At 49.5% G+C, this 18,230-nt stretch overlaps 1 protein-coding gene across 3 annotated transcripts in view; it reads left to right on the forward strand.

Moving 5' to 3' along the window:
* Positions 1-5,897, forward strand: part of RGS10 (regulator of G protein signaling 10) — a 39,379-nt gene extending 33,482 nt beyond the window's left edge. For all 3 annotated transcript variants that reach the window (XM_077877437.1, XM_077877438.1, XM_077877440.1), the window contains one exon: positions 5,414-5,897. In XM_077877437.1, the coding sequence (XP_077733563.1) occupies positions 5,414-5,560 (147 nt within the window). In that variant the 3' untranslated portion in view covers positions 5,561-5,897. The remainder of the gene's footprint in view (positions 1-5,413) is intronic.
* The last annotated feature ends 12,333 nt before the right edge of the window (positions 5,898-18,230 follow it).

An 18,230-nucleotide genomic window follows, 5' to 3' on the forward strand; every position in this document is an offset into this window, starting at 1 on the left:
CACTGAGAGTTTCACCTCCAGCCTCCTGCAGGAGTGGATCCCAAGGCAACGATGCTAAATAGGTTATAGACAAGGCATGCTGCCTACAGATGTGGGGCTGCCAAAACTCTCAACCTGCTGAGCCACAGCTGTCTTGGCAAAAAAAAAAAAAAAAAAAGTATGGAATGCACCTTAGCTGCCAACTGGAGTTTTCTACTTCATTGGCTGCCTGTCTCTCAGAAGGACTTCTGCTCTATGGCTCTGCTCCGATGCCGTCTGCCCACCTGGAGCACCACCCCGCACCCCAGATTTGTCTCCACCTTCTGCTTTCTCTTCCCTGCGGACAACTTGAGGTGTGTTGGAAGGGTGATGCTCTCAGTTCAGGCCTGGTGAGGCCAGTTCTCCCCATCAGAGAGTCCTCATTTTGTAGAACCTTCTGGAACACCTAAGGCCGCCATCTCATTTTCTGTGCTCCAGTAAGAGTGAGCTGAAATCAATAAGCCGACTGTGAGTTTCCAAGGGCTGTCTTAACAAATTATCTCAAACTGAGTTGCGTAAAACAACAGAAATTTAATCTCCCGGTTCAGGAGGTCAGAAGTCTGAAATCAAGGTGTCGGCAGGGCTGTGCTCCTCCCATAGGCTGTATGGAAGGATCTTTCCCGGCTTCCTCCTGGCTTCTGGTGGGGACTGGCATTCCTGGTGCTTCTTGTCTTGTAGCTGCATCACTCTGGTGGTTGCTTCTGTCTTCACATGGCCTCTTCTCTCTGTGTCCCTCTGTGTGTCCTATCCTCTTCTTAGGAAGACCCTGCTCCTTGGAAGATGATGTCACTGTGACGAGATCCTCACCAAACCCTATTCCAAATAAGGTCACATTTTGAGGTTCCAGGTGAACAGACACTTTGCAGGTCCAGCATTCAACCATCGTACTGACTTTTAGGGATATTTGTTTCCCATTTATACACACAAATGCACTTTTTTTAAAAAAGATTTTTATTTTTATTTTTAAGTATTCTCTACACCTAACATGGGGCTCGAGCTGATGACCCTGAGATCAGGAGTCACAAGCTCTTCCGACTGAGCCAGCCAGGTGCCCCCACAGATACACTCTTGGAGAACATACTTGGAATCATTGTTTCCCGTTTTCATACATTTTAAAAATTTAATGTTCAGTGGTGTAACGCTCACCTATTACATTCTTTCCACGTCTCTCTTTGCAGCCTTCATTTTTAGTGACTGCCTATGGGTCTGTCAGGTGAGTGGTAGGACTGCCTAGTGGTTAGGAGTAGGGGCTCGCGAGGCAAGGTGGCCAGCGTTCGCATCCCACCCATCTCTCTTGGGCTGTTACAAGCTGTGACGCCCTCCAAAATCCGAGGTTGAAGTCCTAAGCCCTAGCACCTCAGAATGTGACTGTGTTTCTTTTTTTTTTTTTTTTAATTTTTATTTATTTATGATAGTCACACAGAGAAAGAGAGAGGCAGAGACATAGGCAGAGGGAGAAGCAGGCTCCATGCACCTGGAGCCCGACGTGGGATTCGATCCAGGGTCTCCAGGATCACGCCCTGGGCCAAAGGCAGGCTTGGGCCAAAGGCTAAACCGCTGCGCCACCCAGGGATCCCTGTGACTGTGTTTCAAGATAATTTTAATTATCTAATATATCTAATCTAAATATCTAAATCTAAAATCTAAATATCTAAAATATCTAATATACAGATAATAACCCTTTAAAGAGATAATTTTAAGGAGATAATTCATGTAAAATGAGGTCATTGGAGTGGGCCCTACATCCAATATGATTGGTGTCCTTCTAAGAAGAGGTGACACACACAGAGGGAGGATCGTGTGAGGACACAGAGGAAGACGGCCACTTATAGAGCTTCTTCAACTCAACATGGAGGTACATCTTGACCATAAGTTGAAAATATTGTAAGTTGAAGATGATATTTAACACATCTAACCTACCGACCCTCATAACTCAGCCTAGAACATGCTCCAAACGCTTAACATTAGCCTACAGCTGGGCGAAATCATGTAGCACAAAGCCTACTTTACAACGAAGTGTTGGATATCTCACATGGTTTATGGAATATTGGACTGAAAGTGGAAACAGAACTGCCGTAAGGGTGTGGGGTGGTTGTCAGTATGAGCTGTTTGCGCCCGTGATCGGGGGACAGACTGGAGGCCGGGGCCCAGCGTCACCAGCAAGGAACGTACTGTGAATCGCTAGCCGGGGGGAAAAGATCAAATTTCAAAGTTTGAAGTACAGTTTCTACTGAATGTGTGTTGTTTTTGCGCTGGTATAAAGTAAAAAAATCATAATCTGAGCCATTTTAAGCTGGGGCAAGGCACCAAACCTTGAAGGCCTAGTTTCTTCTCTCTGCAATCAGGTCTCATCGGGTCCCGGTGAGGATTAAAGGCGAGAATGCTCGGTGCTGCCTGGCGCTGGGCTGGCAGGTGCTCCCTGCAGTCTCGGTATCCCCTGCGTCATTTCGCCAGCCCCCTGTCATTGCACGGTGGGTGGTTTCTGTTCATTCATTAGGCGAATGTTTACTGGACCCCAGTCGCGGCCACTGGACCCATGATGACTAAGACTGTGGCCTGTGGTCAGCAGCCAGGTACGCTGCCTTTGGCCACTTTCTTGAAAGGGATTTTTGGGAGCATTCTCTATTCTCCGAGCTGTTTTCACCAAGCACCCCCCGATGGGGGCCCTGTAATGGGAGCACCCTGTTGCCATATGCTCTGAGGCCTGTGCCCAGGAGAGCCTTTGCTGATGGCAGTGATGAGCTATTAGGCAGCTCAGAGCCCCAGAAAATGTTGGGAGCGATAGCCCTTTCCTTTTTCCTTTTCCCATGGGGATCTGATGGCTGCAGCCACCACCCCGTGACTCCACAGCCCCTGGAGGCGGGCGAAGGTTCCTGGCGGAGGAAGTCCTAGCCCAAAAGCCTTCATGGGCATTTCACACCTGCCCACGGCAGGGAGTGGCCCTTATGTTCCTGTTAAATAGTTTGCAGCCCTGTCCCTTCGAGCTTGCTGGCACCCGTGGAGTACTGAGAGCCTGTGGCCTCTCGGGATCTCGAGCATTCCCCTCAGCTGAAGCAACCCCCTGCCCTCTGTCCCCTGCCGCCTCCATCCCTGGGTGCCTTTTTCTTCTCTTCTTTGAAGTGTGAGCCTCAGAGCCACGACAGGCAAACAGGATGTTCCACTCCCACATGCAGAGACTTCAGACGAGACACTTGGGTCGAACCGCATCCTGCTGGCAGTGGTGGGTCCCATCTGCTGTGGACCTGGTGTGGGAGGGGTGCAGGGCTGGGTGCCAGTAGGGGTACTCATGAGGCGGCCTTCATGAGTCACTCTGAGCCTCATTCCAGACTTCCTGACTAGGTGGGCATATCACAGTCCCCTCTGGGAGCCCTGTGCCTGGAAAAGCCAAATAATGCAAGTGGTGATGGATGGCAGCACCTGCGCAGCATGTTTGTGGGAGGCCGCGGCATGATGATGGCATTCCTCATCCCCCGCCTTGCCCTTGGCTATGATTTTTGTGTTTTCTGGGAGATTTTTTTTTAATTGTTGTTTTAAAATGAATGATTTCTCCAAACCCCAGCAAATCAGTCTAGGATTGCAAAATTGCTATAAAATAGGTGATGGCCATGGAGAGACACAAGGTGGGGATTTATGGAGGCGTGATCTTCCTGAACAGCTGCAGATCTGAGGCAAGACTGGAGGGACACCCAGGGAAGGGCAGGCAAGAGTGTAAGAGTTTAAGGAAAACACAGAGTCCTAAATCTTCGCTGAGCGGTGGACTTGGAGGATTAGCAAAATGATTTAGGCGCTTCTCCTGGGGGTGAAGCCATCTTGGGAGAAGGAAGGTATAAAGGCGGAAGGTTCCAGGTCTCCAATCCCCCAGGCAGATGTTCTGAGTCCTTAGACTCCATCAGACATTCAGTTTTCTTTTCTTTCTTTATTTTTTAAAGATTTTATGAGAGAGAGAGAGAGAGAGAGAACACGTATGCACACAGCAGGCAGAGGGAGAGGGAGAAGCAGGCTCCAAATGAGCCACTCAGGCACCCCAGACATTCAGTTTTCAAAATAGTTTGCCTGTATGTTGGCTGAGGTCAAATTTTAAAGATGTCAGGGAGGACACCTGCGTGGCTCAGTGGTTGAGCATCTGCCTTTGGCCCAGGTCATGATCCCGGGATCTTGGGATCGAGTCCCGCATCGGGCTCCCTGTGGGGAGCCTGCTTCTCCCTCTGCCTATGTCTATGCCTCTCTCTCTCTGTCTCTCAAGAATAAATAAATAAAATCTGAAAAGAAAAAAAAAAAGGATGTCAGGGTTTTACCACCCACTTGAAAACCCTGCCTGGCAGTGAGTGACATTCTAGACACCCCTAGAACTTTCCACTTGAGCCTGTCATAGTTCAGTAAGCAAAGACACCAGGGTACTTGCAGATTTTCCATCTGCAGAATGTCCTGAAAATTCAGTTGAAAGGTTTGAGAGAGAGACAATGAGGGAGATTTCTCAAGAGACGATACTCCATGACAGCCGGAAAATACTTTTCTGTTTGCTTCTCCTTTCTCCACCACTTTTGTAGGGCAGGGGAGGAGAGTGGCAAAGGATTGGGGTAGGGGAGTGGGGGAGAGGGGAGGCTGGGAATAGGGACGGTGGCTAAGAAGAGAGGGGGCGACTCTCTGAGGACCTGTGGTGCAGGAGGCAGCCCTCTAATCCAGGGGACTTAGGTTCCGGGATGGGTGGTCCTCTCGTACCCCACGAGCACACAAGGGAGTCCCTGCTTTCCCAGAGCCACGCTCCTGGGCCTGTGTGAGTGCGCAGGTGTCCGCAAGCTGCAGCCAACTGCTGCTTCCTTTAATTAGGGCCTGTTCCCAGAGCCTCTCCTTGCTAAGACTGTGGTTTCACCCACCCCTGCCTGCATTAAATAAGGCCTATTTTTGTTCCTTGGCATAATAACAGGTTTATCTGAGACTTTGGATGCCAGACTTCTGGGGGGTCTTAACAATATCGACATCACCTGAAGTGACCGTGGCCTTCCCAGTAACCACCCTCTCTACAGGAAAGGTTTCTGTTCGGCCATCTCCAGGTTCTGGTGAAATCCATCCCTGTGTTATCTGTACAAATAAAGTGGAGGTTCTTAACGGACCTCTTGATACAAGAGTATGAATCTGCTGTCCACATTCATACTTCCGTGGAAGATAAAGATAGATTTGTTCATGTGGCAGTAACTATTATATTCCGTCGAGACTCATAATGACCCAAACCATCCAGGAAACCTTCCCTGCCCAGCACACGACTTAACTTGCTTGGTGTGTTTTGCACATATTTGCCTTCTTTGGCACACGGAAGGTATTTAATGAACATTTGATAGAATGACTCATGGTCTGATTAAGCCTCAACCTTTAGACTCTTTTTCCTTTTTCTCCTCAGATCTTCAACCTCATGAAGTACGACAGCTACAGCCGCTTCTTGAAGTCTGACTTGTTTTTAAAACACAAGCGAACCGAGGAAGAGGAAGAAGATCCCCCCGATGCCCAAACTGCAGCGAAAAGGGCTTCGAGAATTTATAACACATGAGCCGCCCAAGAGCTGGCAGGACTGGCGGCTGTCAGAGGCAAAGGGACTCACTCTCAGGACCATGCAGGGTTTCTCATTGCTTTGTTATCTGTAAGGACTGAAATGTAAAAAAACCCTCCCTCCAATGGGATATGTGTATTTTATTAACTGCTTGACCTGTAAGTTTTGCATGATGGCTAATCTTACATAAAACAACAAATAGCTTTGAGGTTTTAGTTCACAAACACACACACACACACACACACACACACACAAGCAGAAGAGTCCTTAAACACTGGATACTTTGAGCATTTTGTAGCCTGATTAAACATCCTGTGAGGCCACCAGGTGAAACTTAGAGCCACCTGTTACCTTTAAGTCTTTGCCCGGCCTCTGCGGGAGGGGTCATGCATGTCCACCGATTCACTTGGCAAATCAGCTCAAGAATGACTTGTCAAACCCAGGTCCCTGGGGGTGTCATCTTTCAGGCACCTTTTTGGATTAAGGACCTGTCGAGAGTAAGTTCCGACCTGGGAAAGGAAAAGTCCTCACCGACAGCCTCTACAGATTTGGGGAGCTGTGTGTGAGCATCATCAGAGGGTTCTTATTTTCTGGTGTGTGGGTTTGTCCTGGTTTTGCCTACCGTCTGTGACATTTCATGCAGCACAGATAAATAGTTCACCTTGACAGAAACAGGATCTCAACCAGGAAGAAAGAAGGACACATGTGAAATTGTTCAGGGTCCCCCGTGACAACGCAAGGCGGTGTTGGACGAGCTCGTGGCACATGGCCCGTGCCGATGACGGAGCTGGTGGGATGATTCGTTCCCCCATAGCCCATCTGGGGACACATTGGAACCCTTTCTTCTCTGTCCTACCCTTTACTGGACTTGTTAACTCTGGGCTTGACGCTTCAATGAGGGGAAAGAAATGGTCTTTGAAAAGTTTCTTCGTGGGTGGAGAGGCTGTGCTTGAAATCCTGCTTGGCCCAGGCTGTCCCAGCCAGCCCAGGTGCCACCCACACCCCCCTTTCCGAGCAGAGCCCAGCGGAGCCCAAGGTCAGGCCCAGTTCCCTCCTGCCGCTTGCTCCCGCCATCTGCTGCTGCCAGGCCTCTCCAGCATGTTTGCCAAACCTCCAGCTCCTGTTTGTACAAACACAGCAACCAGACTGTTACTTGCGAGCCTTCCCACTCAGACGTTTCCATTTGCAAAATTCCCTGATGTCGAGGGTGACCATGTAGTTTATTAATCACACCAGGATAGTTTTGAGAGAGAAGGGAACTAAGTTTAGTAATTATGCTGGGATAATCGGCACAGACTGGTTCTATTCTGAGTGAGCCATTTGCGATGATGACCGTCCCCTCCCGTGACCACTCTGCCATTCTCCTAGTTCCCCAGCGTCACAATGTCCATTCACTGTGGTCGAAGGTTTCCTGTCCGTCCATCTCCGGCCTGGGGAAGGGACAGCCTTCGGGAGCCATTGACTGCTGAGAACCAAGTGACTTGACCGTGCATTTATCAGAAACGGCAAATGCTCCGATCCCTTGGGTGGGGGATGTCTGTGCCTTCCCCCAGGACATCCCAGACAAGCCTTCTCTCTGCCTCGGGCGAGTTAGTGACACTGAGATACACACCCAAGGGACATGTCATCCATCCTCAATTTACAATTTGCAGTTTCCTGAGCAGGAAAGTGCAGAGCTGCACACCCACCCCACCACGCCGTTGCAGGTAGAGGGTAACTTGGGGTTGCCAGGGAGTTGAACAAGCGGGTCTGTGCTCCCTTTGATGAGCCTGTATGGGACTCAAAGAGCCTTCTGGCTTTTTCCCTCTTTCCACTGGGCTCAGAGACCCTTTAGAGTGGTGGTCTCTTTATAAGTGCTCGAATAAAGGAAATATCCAGAGTCAGCCCGAAGATGATCTAGCAAAAGAAAAGCCTGTCACATGGGAGCTGCCTGAAAAGCTGAGAGCCAGTGGGATGCGAGCCCCGTACGTTTAACCGCAGCGTGCTCCTACCGGCGTGAACTCCTGCCACTTCCTCTGGCTTGCTCCCGCCTGGCTGCCCACATCTGTGCCGCCTGCACAGCTGAGGCGTATACAGAATTCAGCTTCCTGAAGCCACTGTAAAAGCAAGCCGGAAGTGTAGGGAATCCATGCAGCCAGTAGATGCTTCTAGCCAGCTTTTCACCCTCGCCCTGTCTGGCCATCAACCACTTGTTGACTAGGATCTCCGTTGTATCTGCAGTGCGCCAGGGAGTATGTTAGGTGCCAAGATTCAATGGGGTGGGGTGGGGTGGGGGTGGGAGAATGAAGCAGCCACTAGGAGTCATGCCCTCGTGGCACGGACAGGTGTTACCAAGAACAGATTTTGTTCATACTCAGGTGTGCTGAGGAGATTGAGAGATGATGACCATTGCAAAGAGAGTCTGGTACAGGTCCTAAGAGGAGGGGTAGGCCGTGCCACGCAGAGCTGTGTGGGGGAGCCACCAGGGCTGGTGGGGAGGCAGAGGGAGCAAGGGGAAACTGTGGGCAAAGGCATTTATTGTGGTTTCCTTGGGAAAGGCAATGCAGGGTAAGCAGGCTTGGATTGGCTGGGTTGAATAACCTCCACAGGCTCTGGGGGCCTGGGGCTGTCCCTAGCTGTCTGGTACCTGGGCCCAGGTGATGAGGGCAGGTGGCCCAGAGTGTGAGAGGCCTGTGAGAACCTGATAAAGGATGTGGTTGGGATATGCATCTGGATCGGTTCGTTAGCCCCGGTGGTTTGCTATCTCTAAGAGCTGGCGAGCCCTGCAGGGATGGCCCCCGATGTCACGGCATCAGAAAAAAGAATTTTTTAAGAAAATGCTTAGTACAACAGTCTCGGGGCTGAGAGTGTCTCACACTCTCAGCCTGCAGGCCATGGATGTGTTTGACAGGGCATGTGTGTTAAATCTTTCTATGCAAATACCTTAGAGCTTGAGTGTCACCTCTAGTTGGCCGCAGGCCCTGTCACTCCCCATTGCCTGTGACAGGCCACTCACATATTTATGTGCTCTGCTCACTGCATAGTGTGTGCCCCGATCTCCACTTTACTTGGCATTGTCCTCTGTGACTTTGCTGTCTGTAATGATACCTCCAGACCCACTCTCTGACCTGCCTGGCTTTCTAAGCGTGGGCTGTGGCCCGTGTCCTCCACACGGTCCTCACTACCCTGCCTTCTCAATGGCAGCTTTCCCTCTTAGGCATGGCAGGGGCAGCTCACCTACATGAAGACCCCCCCCCCCCCCGCAAGTGCTTCTCTCCCACTGCCCCTTACACCAAAGCTTAAAAAGTGGGGGAACTTGGGGCTCCTGGGTGGCTCAGTTGGTTAAGCATCCGACTCTTGAGCTCAGCTCAGGTCTTGCTCTCAGGATCATGACTTCAAGCCCCACAGTGGGCTCCGTGCTGAACGTGGAGCCTGCTTTTTTAAAAAAAGTGTGTGGAGCGGGGAGAACTATTTCCCCCATTTTAGAGAAGGGAAAACCAGAACCAGTGACCTGACTCCAATGGGATCATGGACAGAGACTTAACTGACCACCTACTATAACCCAGGCTGAATTCTAGACACAGGAATCTAGGAGCTGAAAGAATGAGGCACAAACCCTGCCTTCAGGGAGCATCTGGTCACAAGATGAGGTGGAGTCTTTCCCGAAACCCCTGCTCTGAGGAAGTGACCAGCCCCTGGGAGAGTGGCCTCTGGGGTGTGACTGGCTGGTGGTGTTCATCTCCTCAGTTTGCAGGCTCAGTTGTTTTGTCTTTCCCCTAAGTTTCAGGACGTTAGGCTTTGTGTTGACACTGGTGAAATGATTGCTTTCCAACACATGAGAATGGGTGCTCTGTTCTTGTGAGCACGAGATTTTCCTTCCAGTCTCAGGTGAATTCTGGGAAATGAAGGATTAGTTTGGCCAAGTTTCCCGCTGTGGTTTTGCTCACGAGGACACAGACCCCTTCCTGTGTTACAGAGTCGAGGCCTGATGAATTGGTACCAACTGCCAGGTCCCGGCTCTGAATTTGGGAGCACGCTTTGTTTACGAGCTTTGTAAACTGCTAGGCAAGCACAGTCATGACTCATAGTCTCTCATTATTTACCTTCATTTTGGCTGCAGATGTTCTAGAACGTGCATTTAGTTAAGTGCTAAATGGTCTCGTTGTACCATTAGCGTCTAGGTTTTTTAAATTTGTGTTTTTTCTTGAGATTGGCTGCATCCAAGGCAGTGGGCATTGTGCAAGGGCTGGCGCTGGGGTGAGAAGGGGAGAAGCCTGGCACCCAGGGGCAGGATCGCCGCCCGAGGGGCTCCCAAACCCTGGGCAGAGCAGGTGGGCTCCCCTCCATTCCCATAGGATCTGCCTGCAAGCTTTGTGAGTCCAGGCTTGCTCATGGGGAAACCTGGTGGGCCACCCAAGAGGGTGGCCTCTGAGTGAGGGGCCTGCGGGCCATGCCCTCTCTGGGTGCTTGGGGGAAGATGTTCAGGGTATTGCATCCGTCTGGGGAGAGGGGAGCCTCTGCTAGTTCCCACAGTGCCACCGGGTAGAGGCACCTGGCAGTGGCCTGAGAGCCTCCCCTTGCCTGCACTTCTGTGTCTGATCCCTCAGTCGGCCCTCTAGACTCTCTCTCAAGCCTAAATGTGCCCATGCCTCCCCATCTCCACAGCCTGGCCCTGGCCAGCCCAAGGTGCCTCCTTTCCTTGTTCTCAGAATAAAAATTCAGAGGCCAGGAGAGCCGAACCCAGCCCCACTTCACCTTCTGGCCCTTCCGGGGCTCCCGGGCCTACTTTCAGATCCGAGAGCAGGGCTCAGATGCTGCTTCCCACAGCCTCTCATGGGCTGTGCCCTCGGGACCTCGGTGTGGCAGGCTCCTTCCCTGGAGTCGGGCCACACGTTAGCTCCTGGGAGACGTCTTTCCTGAGGGGCCTGCTCACAGTCCTCCACCCTTAGGCCCATTCCCAGCCCCTTTGGAGCCCTGGTGCATGACTATTTATCTGTTACAGGTTTGTGACCTCTCTCCCCGAGGACAGTGACAGGTGTGTTTCACTTTGTTCCCAGACATGAGCCCCATCCCTGGCCCAGAGCAGCCACGTGGCAGCCGGCCCTCCATAAATGCTTCTTGAGTGAGCAAATGAGGGCCAAGTGGATCAGCATGTTGAATTTTGGTTGATTTCATGCACAGTCTGGCACCTTGAGCTGCCCCTTGCTGATGGCCAACTCTTGTAATTGTCCTAAAATGCAGAATTGAGAGGATAGGAGAGACCCACCATTTCCTGGGTGCCTCCCACATGTTGGGCATTGTGCGGGGCCCATGGCAGAGGGTATGACACTTCCACTATATCCCAAGGGGAAATAATCTTCAGAGGCAGCAGACCTGTACCCAGTCACCACGGCTCATGGCTGATAGTGGCAGGATTAGAACGCAGGTCTTTCAGACCCTATAGGACACCACCTGTCACTATGACAGTTGGGACCAGATTTCAGCTCAGGTCAATCTTCAACCATTCCAACTAGAAACTAGAATTTTCTCTCTGTTCTCCCAGGGAGAAGGCCACCACCCTGCTGCTCTTGGCCTAGTCTTCCTTTTCCTCTGCAGGACACACACAAGGGGCTTTGCCCCAACTAGGGAGGTAGAGTCAAATGCTCCTTTAAATAGACTGGTTTTGTATTTGCCACTGTTTTTTTTTTTTTTTCCTTTAGCGATACATCATGACCATCTTTCTATGCCAGTAAATATAATTATAAACACAATCCCCCCACCAAAAAAGTCCAGTTTCAAGATTATCTAGGGAAGATAAATGTTTCCCTTGTGCTAATTCCAGTACAGTTTATATGCTGTTTTGCAACACGGGCAAACTGTTTTCTTCTTATTTAAGCATTTAAACACTGTTTTTTAAACTGTTATGGCATACAGATCGCCTAAGAGTAACAGATGTCTGCTTGATAGAGATGTTCCCAGGAAAAGAATTTGCTGCTTCTTGGTCTCCAGAGGAAGGATGCCTTTGCGAGTATGTGGCTTTTGGTCTACATCCCCCCCCTCAACCCCATCCCTCCTGAAAAGAAGGGGGAAGAAATACAGTGCTGCAAGCTGCTTGGCAAATATCTGTATTCATGGATCTTGGTGATTATAGAGGGGAGACCCTGGTCTCTCCAGGAAGGTTGACCCTGCCCCTCCCAGAGGGAGTATTTCTCTGAACTTTTCTCAGTGGGTGAGGTCACTGTCCATGATCTGGAGACATGAAAATGTGGGTCCATTTTTGCTAAATTTGTACCTTCCCCTAGAATCTTAGCAGTGGAAGAAACTCTCCCAATTATCTCTATTATTATTATTATTCTTTTATGATTGGTTAGCATGAGAATTTTGGTTAAGATCATGTCATGGAGTTTGCCCAAATTCTAACCCAGGTCCACCACTTTTTAGCTGTGTGATCTTGGGCAAGTCATGTATCTTCCCAAGCCTGTGTCTACATCTGCTTGATGGTGATAACGTTGGTCACAACATAAGATTCGAAGAGATTGGACATGTAATGTGCATAGCACAGTGCCTGGTCCTTAGCAGGTCAATGAATATCAGCGATCCAGAGAGGCTGTGTGGTCTGTCCAAGGTCACACAGGGAAGGCATACTCGATTCCTGGTCTGGGTTGATTTCTGACTTCTCAGCTGGGGCTCTTCTGTGGGTTGGCAGCAAGAAGCAGCCCAGGGCCAGGGGGATGAATCTGCATGTTCTTCAAATGACTGAAGTTAAAGGTAGGTGGGTCTCCAAGCAGGAGAGGCTGAGGCCCCATGAGGAAGCCCCAGCAGAGGGCACCCAGGGAGGTGAGAGATCCGAGTGGGCCTGGGATTCAGTAACAAGGCCAGGAGGTAGCTCCATTGCCACCCTGGAGCCAGATTCCTTGTCCAGCCAAGTGGCCCAGGTAAAGGGAAGGAAGTCTGGGAGACAGTGGCTGCCAGTGGGGTTGGGCCGCCCACAAGGGAGAAGCAATAAAGCTAGGGAGCCAGTAGTCTCCTGTGGGAGCATTTTGCATCAGAAGGATGGGGAATGGAGTCCAGATGGCCTTTGGGGAGCCACTCGCATCCTCGGTGACTTTCCCTTGGCAGGCATGCCAGGGAAGAGCTGCCCTCGCGCTTTGTAGGACAGCCGGGGCGCCCCAGATTCCTCTGGGAGAAGGAACCCAGCAGGACAGCCTTTCTGAAGTTCCTGGCTGGGGCTCACGGGGGAGCTGGTGAGCTGTGAAGGGAGTGAGCGGCTGGGTCCCTGCAGCTCGGACCCCCTGAGGCCCTGGCCCCCCACCCCCACCCCACCCCTACAGGTGCACTGCAGCGCTTCCTCCCCAGGTCCGGTTGTAAAGGGGTCTCTGTACCGGTCAGCTCCTGAGAGCACAGGCCCGGGGTTGGGGCAGCCCTGGAACTACTGGGGTAGTGCCAGCTGGCCTAGGCCACCGTCTTGGCTTCCACGTGTGAGTGGCATGGATGCTGGGCCTGGGCAGGAAGGTGAGGGCAGCTGCTCTATCCTTCCTCACCCTGCAGTCCCACGGCTGTCCAGGCAGGAGGACAAGGAACTTCCTGAGCTTGCACTGAGGTTTTCTTTTTCCTTCAGCTGGTTCTTGGTCCCCCACCTGTCCCTCCTCGCTCCCACCTTGGCCTCTGCTGGCTCCAGAGACCCCAGATAGCCCACTAGGCCATCAGTGGGAGACTGTTTTCTTCATTTCATTCATTTCTAAAGTCACTGCTAAATTTTTTTTTTAAACACTTGGTAACAATGTTTTGATGTGAGTTTATTACTTAAAGAACTCCAGGACTTTGTGCAATAAACTGCCTGGTACTAAAAGTTATATTAACAACGAGACCAAGAAATGACTAGCTGTGTGCTCAGAAGCTTAAAGGTTTAAAACGGTGGAGATATTAAGTCTCCTTCTCTCAGGCTGGATTTTAAAACATATCTCCAAATCCCCGTCTTTCAGCTCTGGTGTTTGTTCTGAAATGTACTTATTATTTCTGAAGCTTCCAAGATAAGAGCCTAAAAGTTTACTCCTTTTTCCCCCCCTGTTCCTCTGAGATGCATTATTATTTGGGGAGGAGGGCCTTTTTTTTTTTTTTATTTAGATAAAACTAATGTTCAGGAAAGTAGACAAATCTTAAGTGGGCAGCTCAGTGAATCTGGAACCATCACCAGGTCCAGCTAGAGAGCACCGCCAGCATCTGGGGTATAGTTTTTAAGGGACATTTTCTCAAGAAGTCCATCCCAGAGGAGCCTTGGTCTGAGCCCTGGGACCAGGAGTTGGTCGAAGAAGCCAATGTCCTCACTGTGTTTATCATCCTTCCTACCTTCTGTATTTTATGTCTCTGAGCAGACGGAGAGTGTCCATGCCCTGTCCCCAACTCCTTGTCTGGCTGTAGGGAGCGAGAACAAAGTGGCCTCTCCTTCATGCACAGAGCTCTTTCAGACTCTCTTCTGATTTTTTGCCATTAGGGGAATTCATCACGTGGCAAACTCTTTAGCGGCCAAGGTGCCATTTTACCTTTGTACAATTTGGTGGCATATCTGGGAGGGATGTTCAGGGGACTCTCCGTGTCTTTACATTCCTGTTCTTCACTGCTGACAAGACGTTTTGCTCAACTTACCACTAACCTATGACTTAAAAAATCTTTTTATAGGAATAATTTCAAAATATTGATAAAAGTTTAATTATGATTACAATAAAACTATTGTCTATACTTAATAATTATTGACACTCTTGCCATGTTTCCTCTATCTGTTCATATTTTTCCCCAAACGATTTTTTTTAATTTAGGTATAATGGTTCGCCTAAAAGAACATTTATTAGTTCTAATAAAATGCACAATTATTCCCACTATCTTCTAATACCTACTCCATATTCAAATTTTCCAAGCTAGAGCACACTTGGAAATGTCCTTTTTCCAAACCAGGATCCAACTGAGGAGCAGGCATTGTCATGTCGCTCAGACCTCTGTCCCAATCTTTTTAAATTTTTATATAATGAAGAAACCAGGCTAAGTGTCATGTAAAATGCCCCACGTTTTCTCTCTTTTTAAAGATTTTATTTATTTACTCATGAGAGACAGAGAGAGAGAAGCAGAGGGAGAAGCAGGCTCCATGCAGGGAGTCTGGTGTGGGATTCGATCCTGGGACTCCAGGATCACGCCCTGGGCTGAAGGCGGGCACTAAATTGCTGAGCCACCCAGGGATCACAATGTCCTACGTTTTCATGTCATTTCTTGTCTCTTCGTGGTGTCTTTTAACTTGTATTTCTTCTACTTCTCAGGAGGAGCTAACACTGCCTCTACTGACCTTTCCTGTTAGCCCAGAGGCTCCTGAATTTTCTCAGTTCACCTTGCCGCTGGTGTCTCGGGAAATTTCACAGCGTCCCTAGGCTAAACAAACAAAAATTTAACTATTTCATGTATTAAACAGGTCCAAACAACTTCATAAGTATGTTTGTCTAACAACTTAGCAGCTGATTGAAAAAAGAACACCAGCAAAGAAGACCTAACACAAATAGAAAATTTACAAGAATATTTGTTTCATGCGAAAATAGCCAAGAACAGTTACTAATGGAATGTGCGCACCTGTGAGCCCTCACACAGTTTCTCGGACCTTGGAACCAGACTGATGCCACCAGCCTAATGTCCTGCCCCACAGTGATTTTTGTGTGGTACTTATTTATTTATTTATTTATTTATTTATTTATTTATTTATTTATTTATTTTGTCACAGCAATCACCAAAAACCGAGCTTTGCAAAGATAGGACTCTACAAAAAGGAATGTGGCATGATCGAATGTTGAAATTGTGAACTCACCGGAGCTAATTCAGGGTCAACTGTCACTGTATTTCCCTTGAAAATTTAAAGCATTCTAGGGGCACCTGGGTGGTTCAGTCAGTTAGGCATCTGCCACCTTCGGCTCAGGTCATGATCCCGGGGTCCTGGAATCGAGTCCCATGTCGGACTCCCTGCTCAGTGGAGAGCCTGCTTCTCCTCCTCCCTTTGCCAACCCCCTGCTCGTGCTCTTTGACTCTATCTCTTTGTCAAATAAATAAATAAGATGTTTTTAAAAGAAAAAAAGATTTTTAAACATTCTAGGGTACTCCTGTTGGTTTGCTGTGGCATCTGGTGCCTCCGTGGGCAGCTGGGGACTCTGGTATGAATGCAGTCTCTGGTAACTTCTTCTGCAAGGATTACAAGCTGTTTGAAGGCCCAGTGAACAAGGACAGGTTTGTCTCAACTAAGTGAACAGAAACACTGCCTTCTAACCTAGAGCTGAGCTTCTTAAGTCTGCGTTGCTTCAGAAACATCTGGGAAACTTATTCAAATGAACACCCTTGAGCACCGCCCGCCCTACCCCTACCTCCTCAAGAGCTGGTCCAGGTCTCAGGTATCTGTTGAAAAAGAGAACGACCCCAATGGTCTGACGAAATAATTCGAAGACCCTTGTATGAGGACAAGGCTTCTAGTTCATCCCTGACACAGAGTCCACTCCCAGAGAAGAAAAGATGGGAAAGTCAAATCTCAGCCAACAGAGCCTGGGTCTTGCTCCAGCCAACAGAGTGATTTTCGTGGCCTTGGGAATGCCTCTCACTCACTGATTCTCTGCAGCTCAACACTGGAAAAGTTCAGCTCGAGTGACCGTCCCTGAGCTCTGGGGTGTAAATGGGACCCAGGATGAACAGGCCCAGCCCAACTCTTTTATTTATTTTTTTAATTAATTAATTAATTTATTTATTTTTTGCCCAGCCCAACTCTTGAGTTCCCTGGGCAGGGTAAGAGGAGCGGAGTGGAAATGATGTATCTTCAAGGCACGACTTAGGGTCTGGGCTGATTTAACTTCACAGCGTTGGGACAGTTTTCTGGAACTATTGACGGAAGCCACCTTGTGTTTTTCTCCTTCCATTTTGTACCAAATAAGGCCTTTTCCCCCAAATCTCAGTGCATTGGGGTTGGGGGAGGGAGCGGGGGTCTTTTTCTATGCAATTATCAACATTCCCAGAGTGAATTATTTAAAGTTCTAAACGGAAATGTTGGGAGTCTTTCTAGGGTTTCTTTCTTTATTCCTTAATATGTTTATATCCCATAAGTTCATAGAGTTTCTTCCAACTCACACCTACACTATCTCCACTGAAAGTAAAAGCAGCCTGTAAGGTATGTTAACCCCACAGATGAAGAGCCCATGGTCCCAGGGGTAAGTGGCCGGCTGTGCCCAGGGACCTGCCCTCTGCAACCGCCCCAGCTGTGGCTCTTGCTCCTTTGTGGCTCTTGACTGCAGTGACTTCTCTGTCCTCTTCTCAGGAACAGCTGCAGTTGTGAATGTGACCAGAAGCCATCGGAATTCTAATTGATCCAGGTTAAATCATGTGCCTTAAAAAGATCCATCTGCTCATTTTGGGCACCCCTTTTACACCAGGCACTGTGTGGATACTTCTGGGGCATCTCTTCTGATGTCCTACAACCCCGCATAGGGAGGCAGGTATGTGGGGCGGGAAGGATCAGGGCTGGGGCAGCGAGGGCCGGGGTCCCCTTCAGGAGGATTTGCTTGGGAAGAAGCCAAACATCATCTGCTCGGCCTCAGGAGGCAGGAGGAGAGTCCCCTCTCTCTGGAGACGTTCAAGGCACTCACCCGTGGGATGTGGCCTGTGACGTGATGTGCAGACGTCACTTGCAACTGGACTAACTGACCCCCGAAGCCTCTTTCAACTCTGAGAGGCTGTGGTTTTATGTTCTGGAAGATGCTTCTCAAGAAAGACAGGAACTCACATCTTCATTTTCACCCTGAGGGAAAGCAGGAAGTGAGCTTAAAGGAGATTTAGGACAGAAAAAATATCCCGAGAGGGAAGATTTGTTTCAACATTTGTACAAGCTCTTAAGTCTGGGCCCCGGAGAGCTTGGAGGCCATCATCAAATGAAACGATTTCAATGGAATAATAAATATTAAGCCGGGAGCCTTCCTCTGCTACCAGCTGCCCACAAAAATCCCATCCTTGCCAGCTGGGTCACCATCCCACACACACAGAGGAAGGGCTCCTTCCAGCCCAAGGAGGTTAGATGGAGCCACATAACCCAGAGAGGTAGAGAGGGAGGGAGGGAAAGGCAACGGGAGGTGCCAGGTGTGGGGGGCAGCGGGGGGGGGGGTGCAGTGGGGGAAGGGGTGGGAGAGAAACAGGGATTTTAATAAGTCCTGGAACTTGGCATTTCCATCTCCTTCAGGGTTTTGGGGGAGCAAAAGGAAAATACCTTGGATTGTGCTCCTTCTGTGCTCTGAGACTGGACCATGTAGCTTTTGGGATTTTTTTTTTTTTTAAGATTTTATTTATTTATTCATGAGAAACACAGAGAAAGAGGCAGAGACATAGGTAGAGGGAGAAGCAGGCTTCCTGTGGGGAGCCCGATGCAGGACTCGATCCCAGGACTCCTGGATCACAACCTGAGCCAAAGGCAGACGCTCAACTACTAAGCCACCCACATGCCTCAACTTCTGAGTTTTATAAGGGTTACTTTGTTAACCCTTGGGCATCACAAGGAGAGGCGGTGAGGCTGCTTCCATGGAGGGGTTAGTGCTCGGGGTTAGAGGGTGTGGTGAGGGAGGTTCTGGTCATTTGATTGACCTCAGCAACAGTACTCTAGCAAGTTCCCTAAACAACCACCCCCACCCCATACATCACAAAGCACTCACTCTTC

This window comes from Canis aureus, chromosome 29, assembly GCF_053574225.1.
Source record: "Canis aureus isolate CA01 chromosome 29, VMU_Caureus_v.1.0, whole genome shotgun sequence".
NCBI classification, from domain to species: Eukaryota; Metazoa; Chordata; class Mammalia; order Carnivora; family Canidae; genus Canis; species Canis aureus.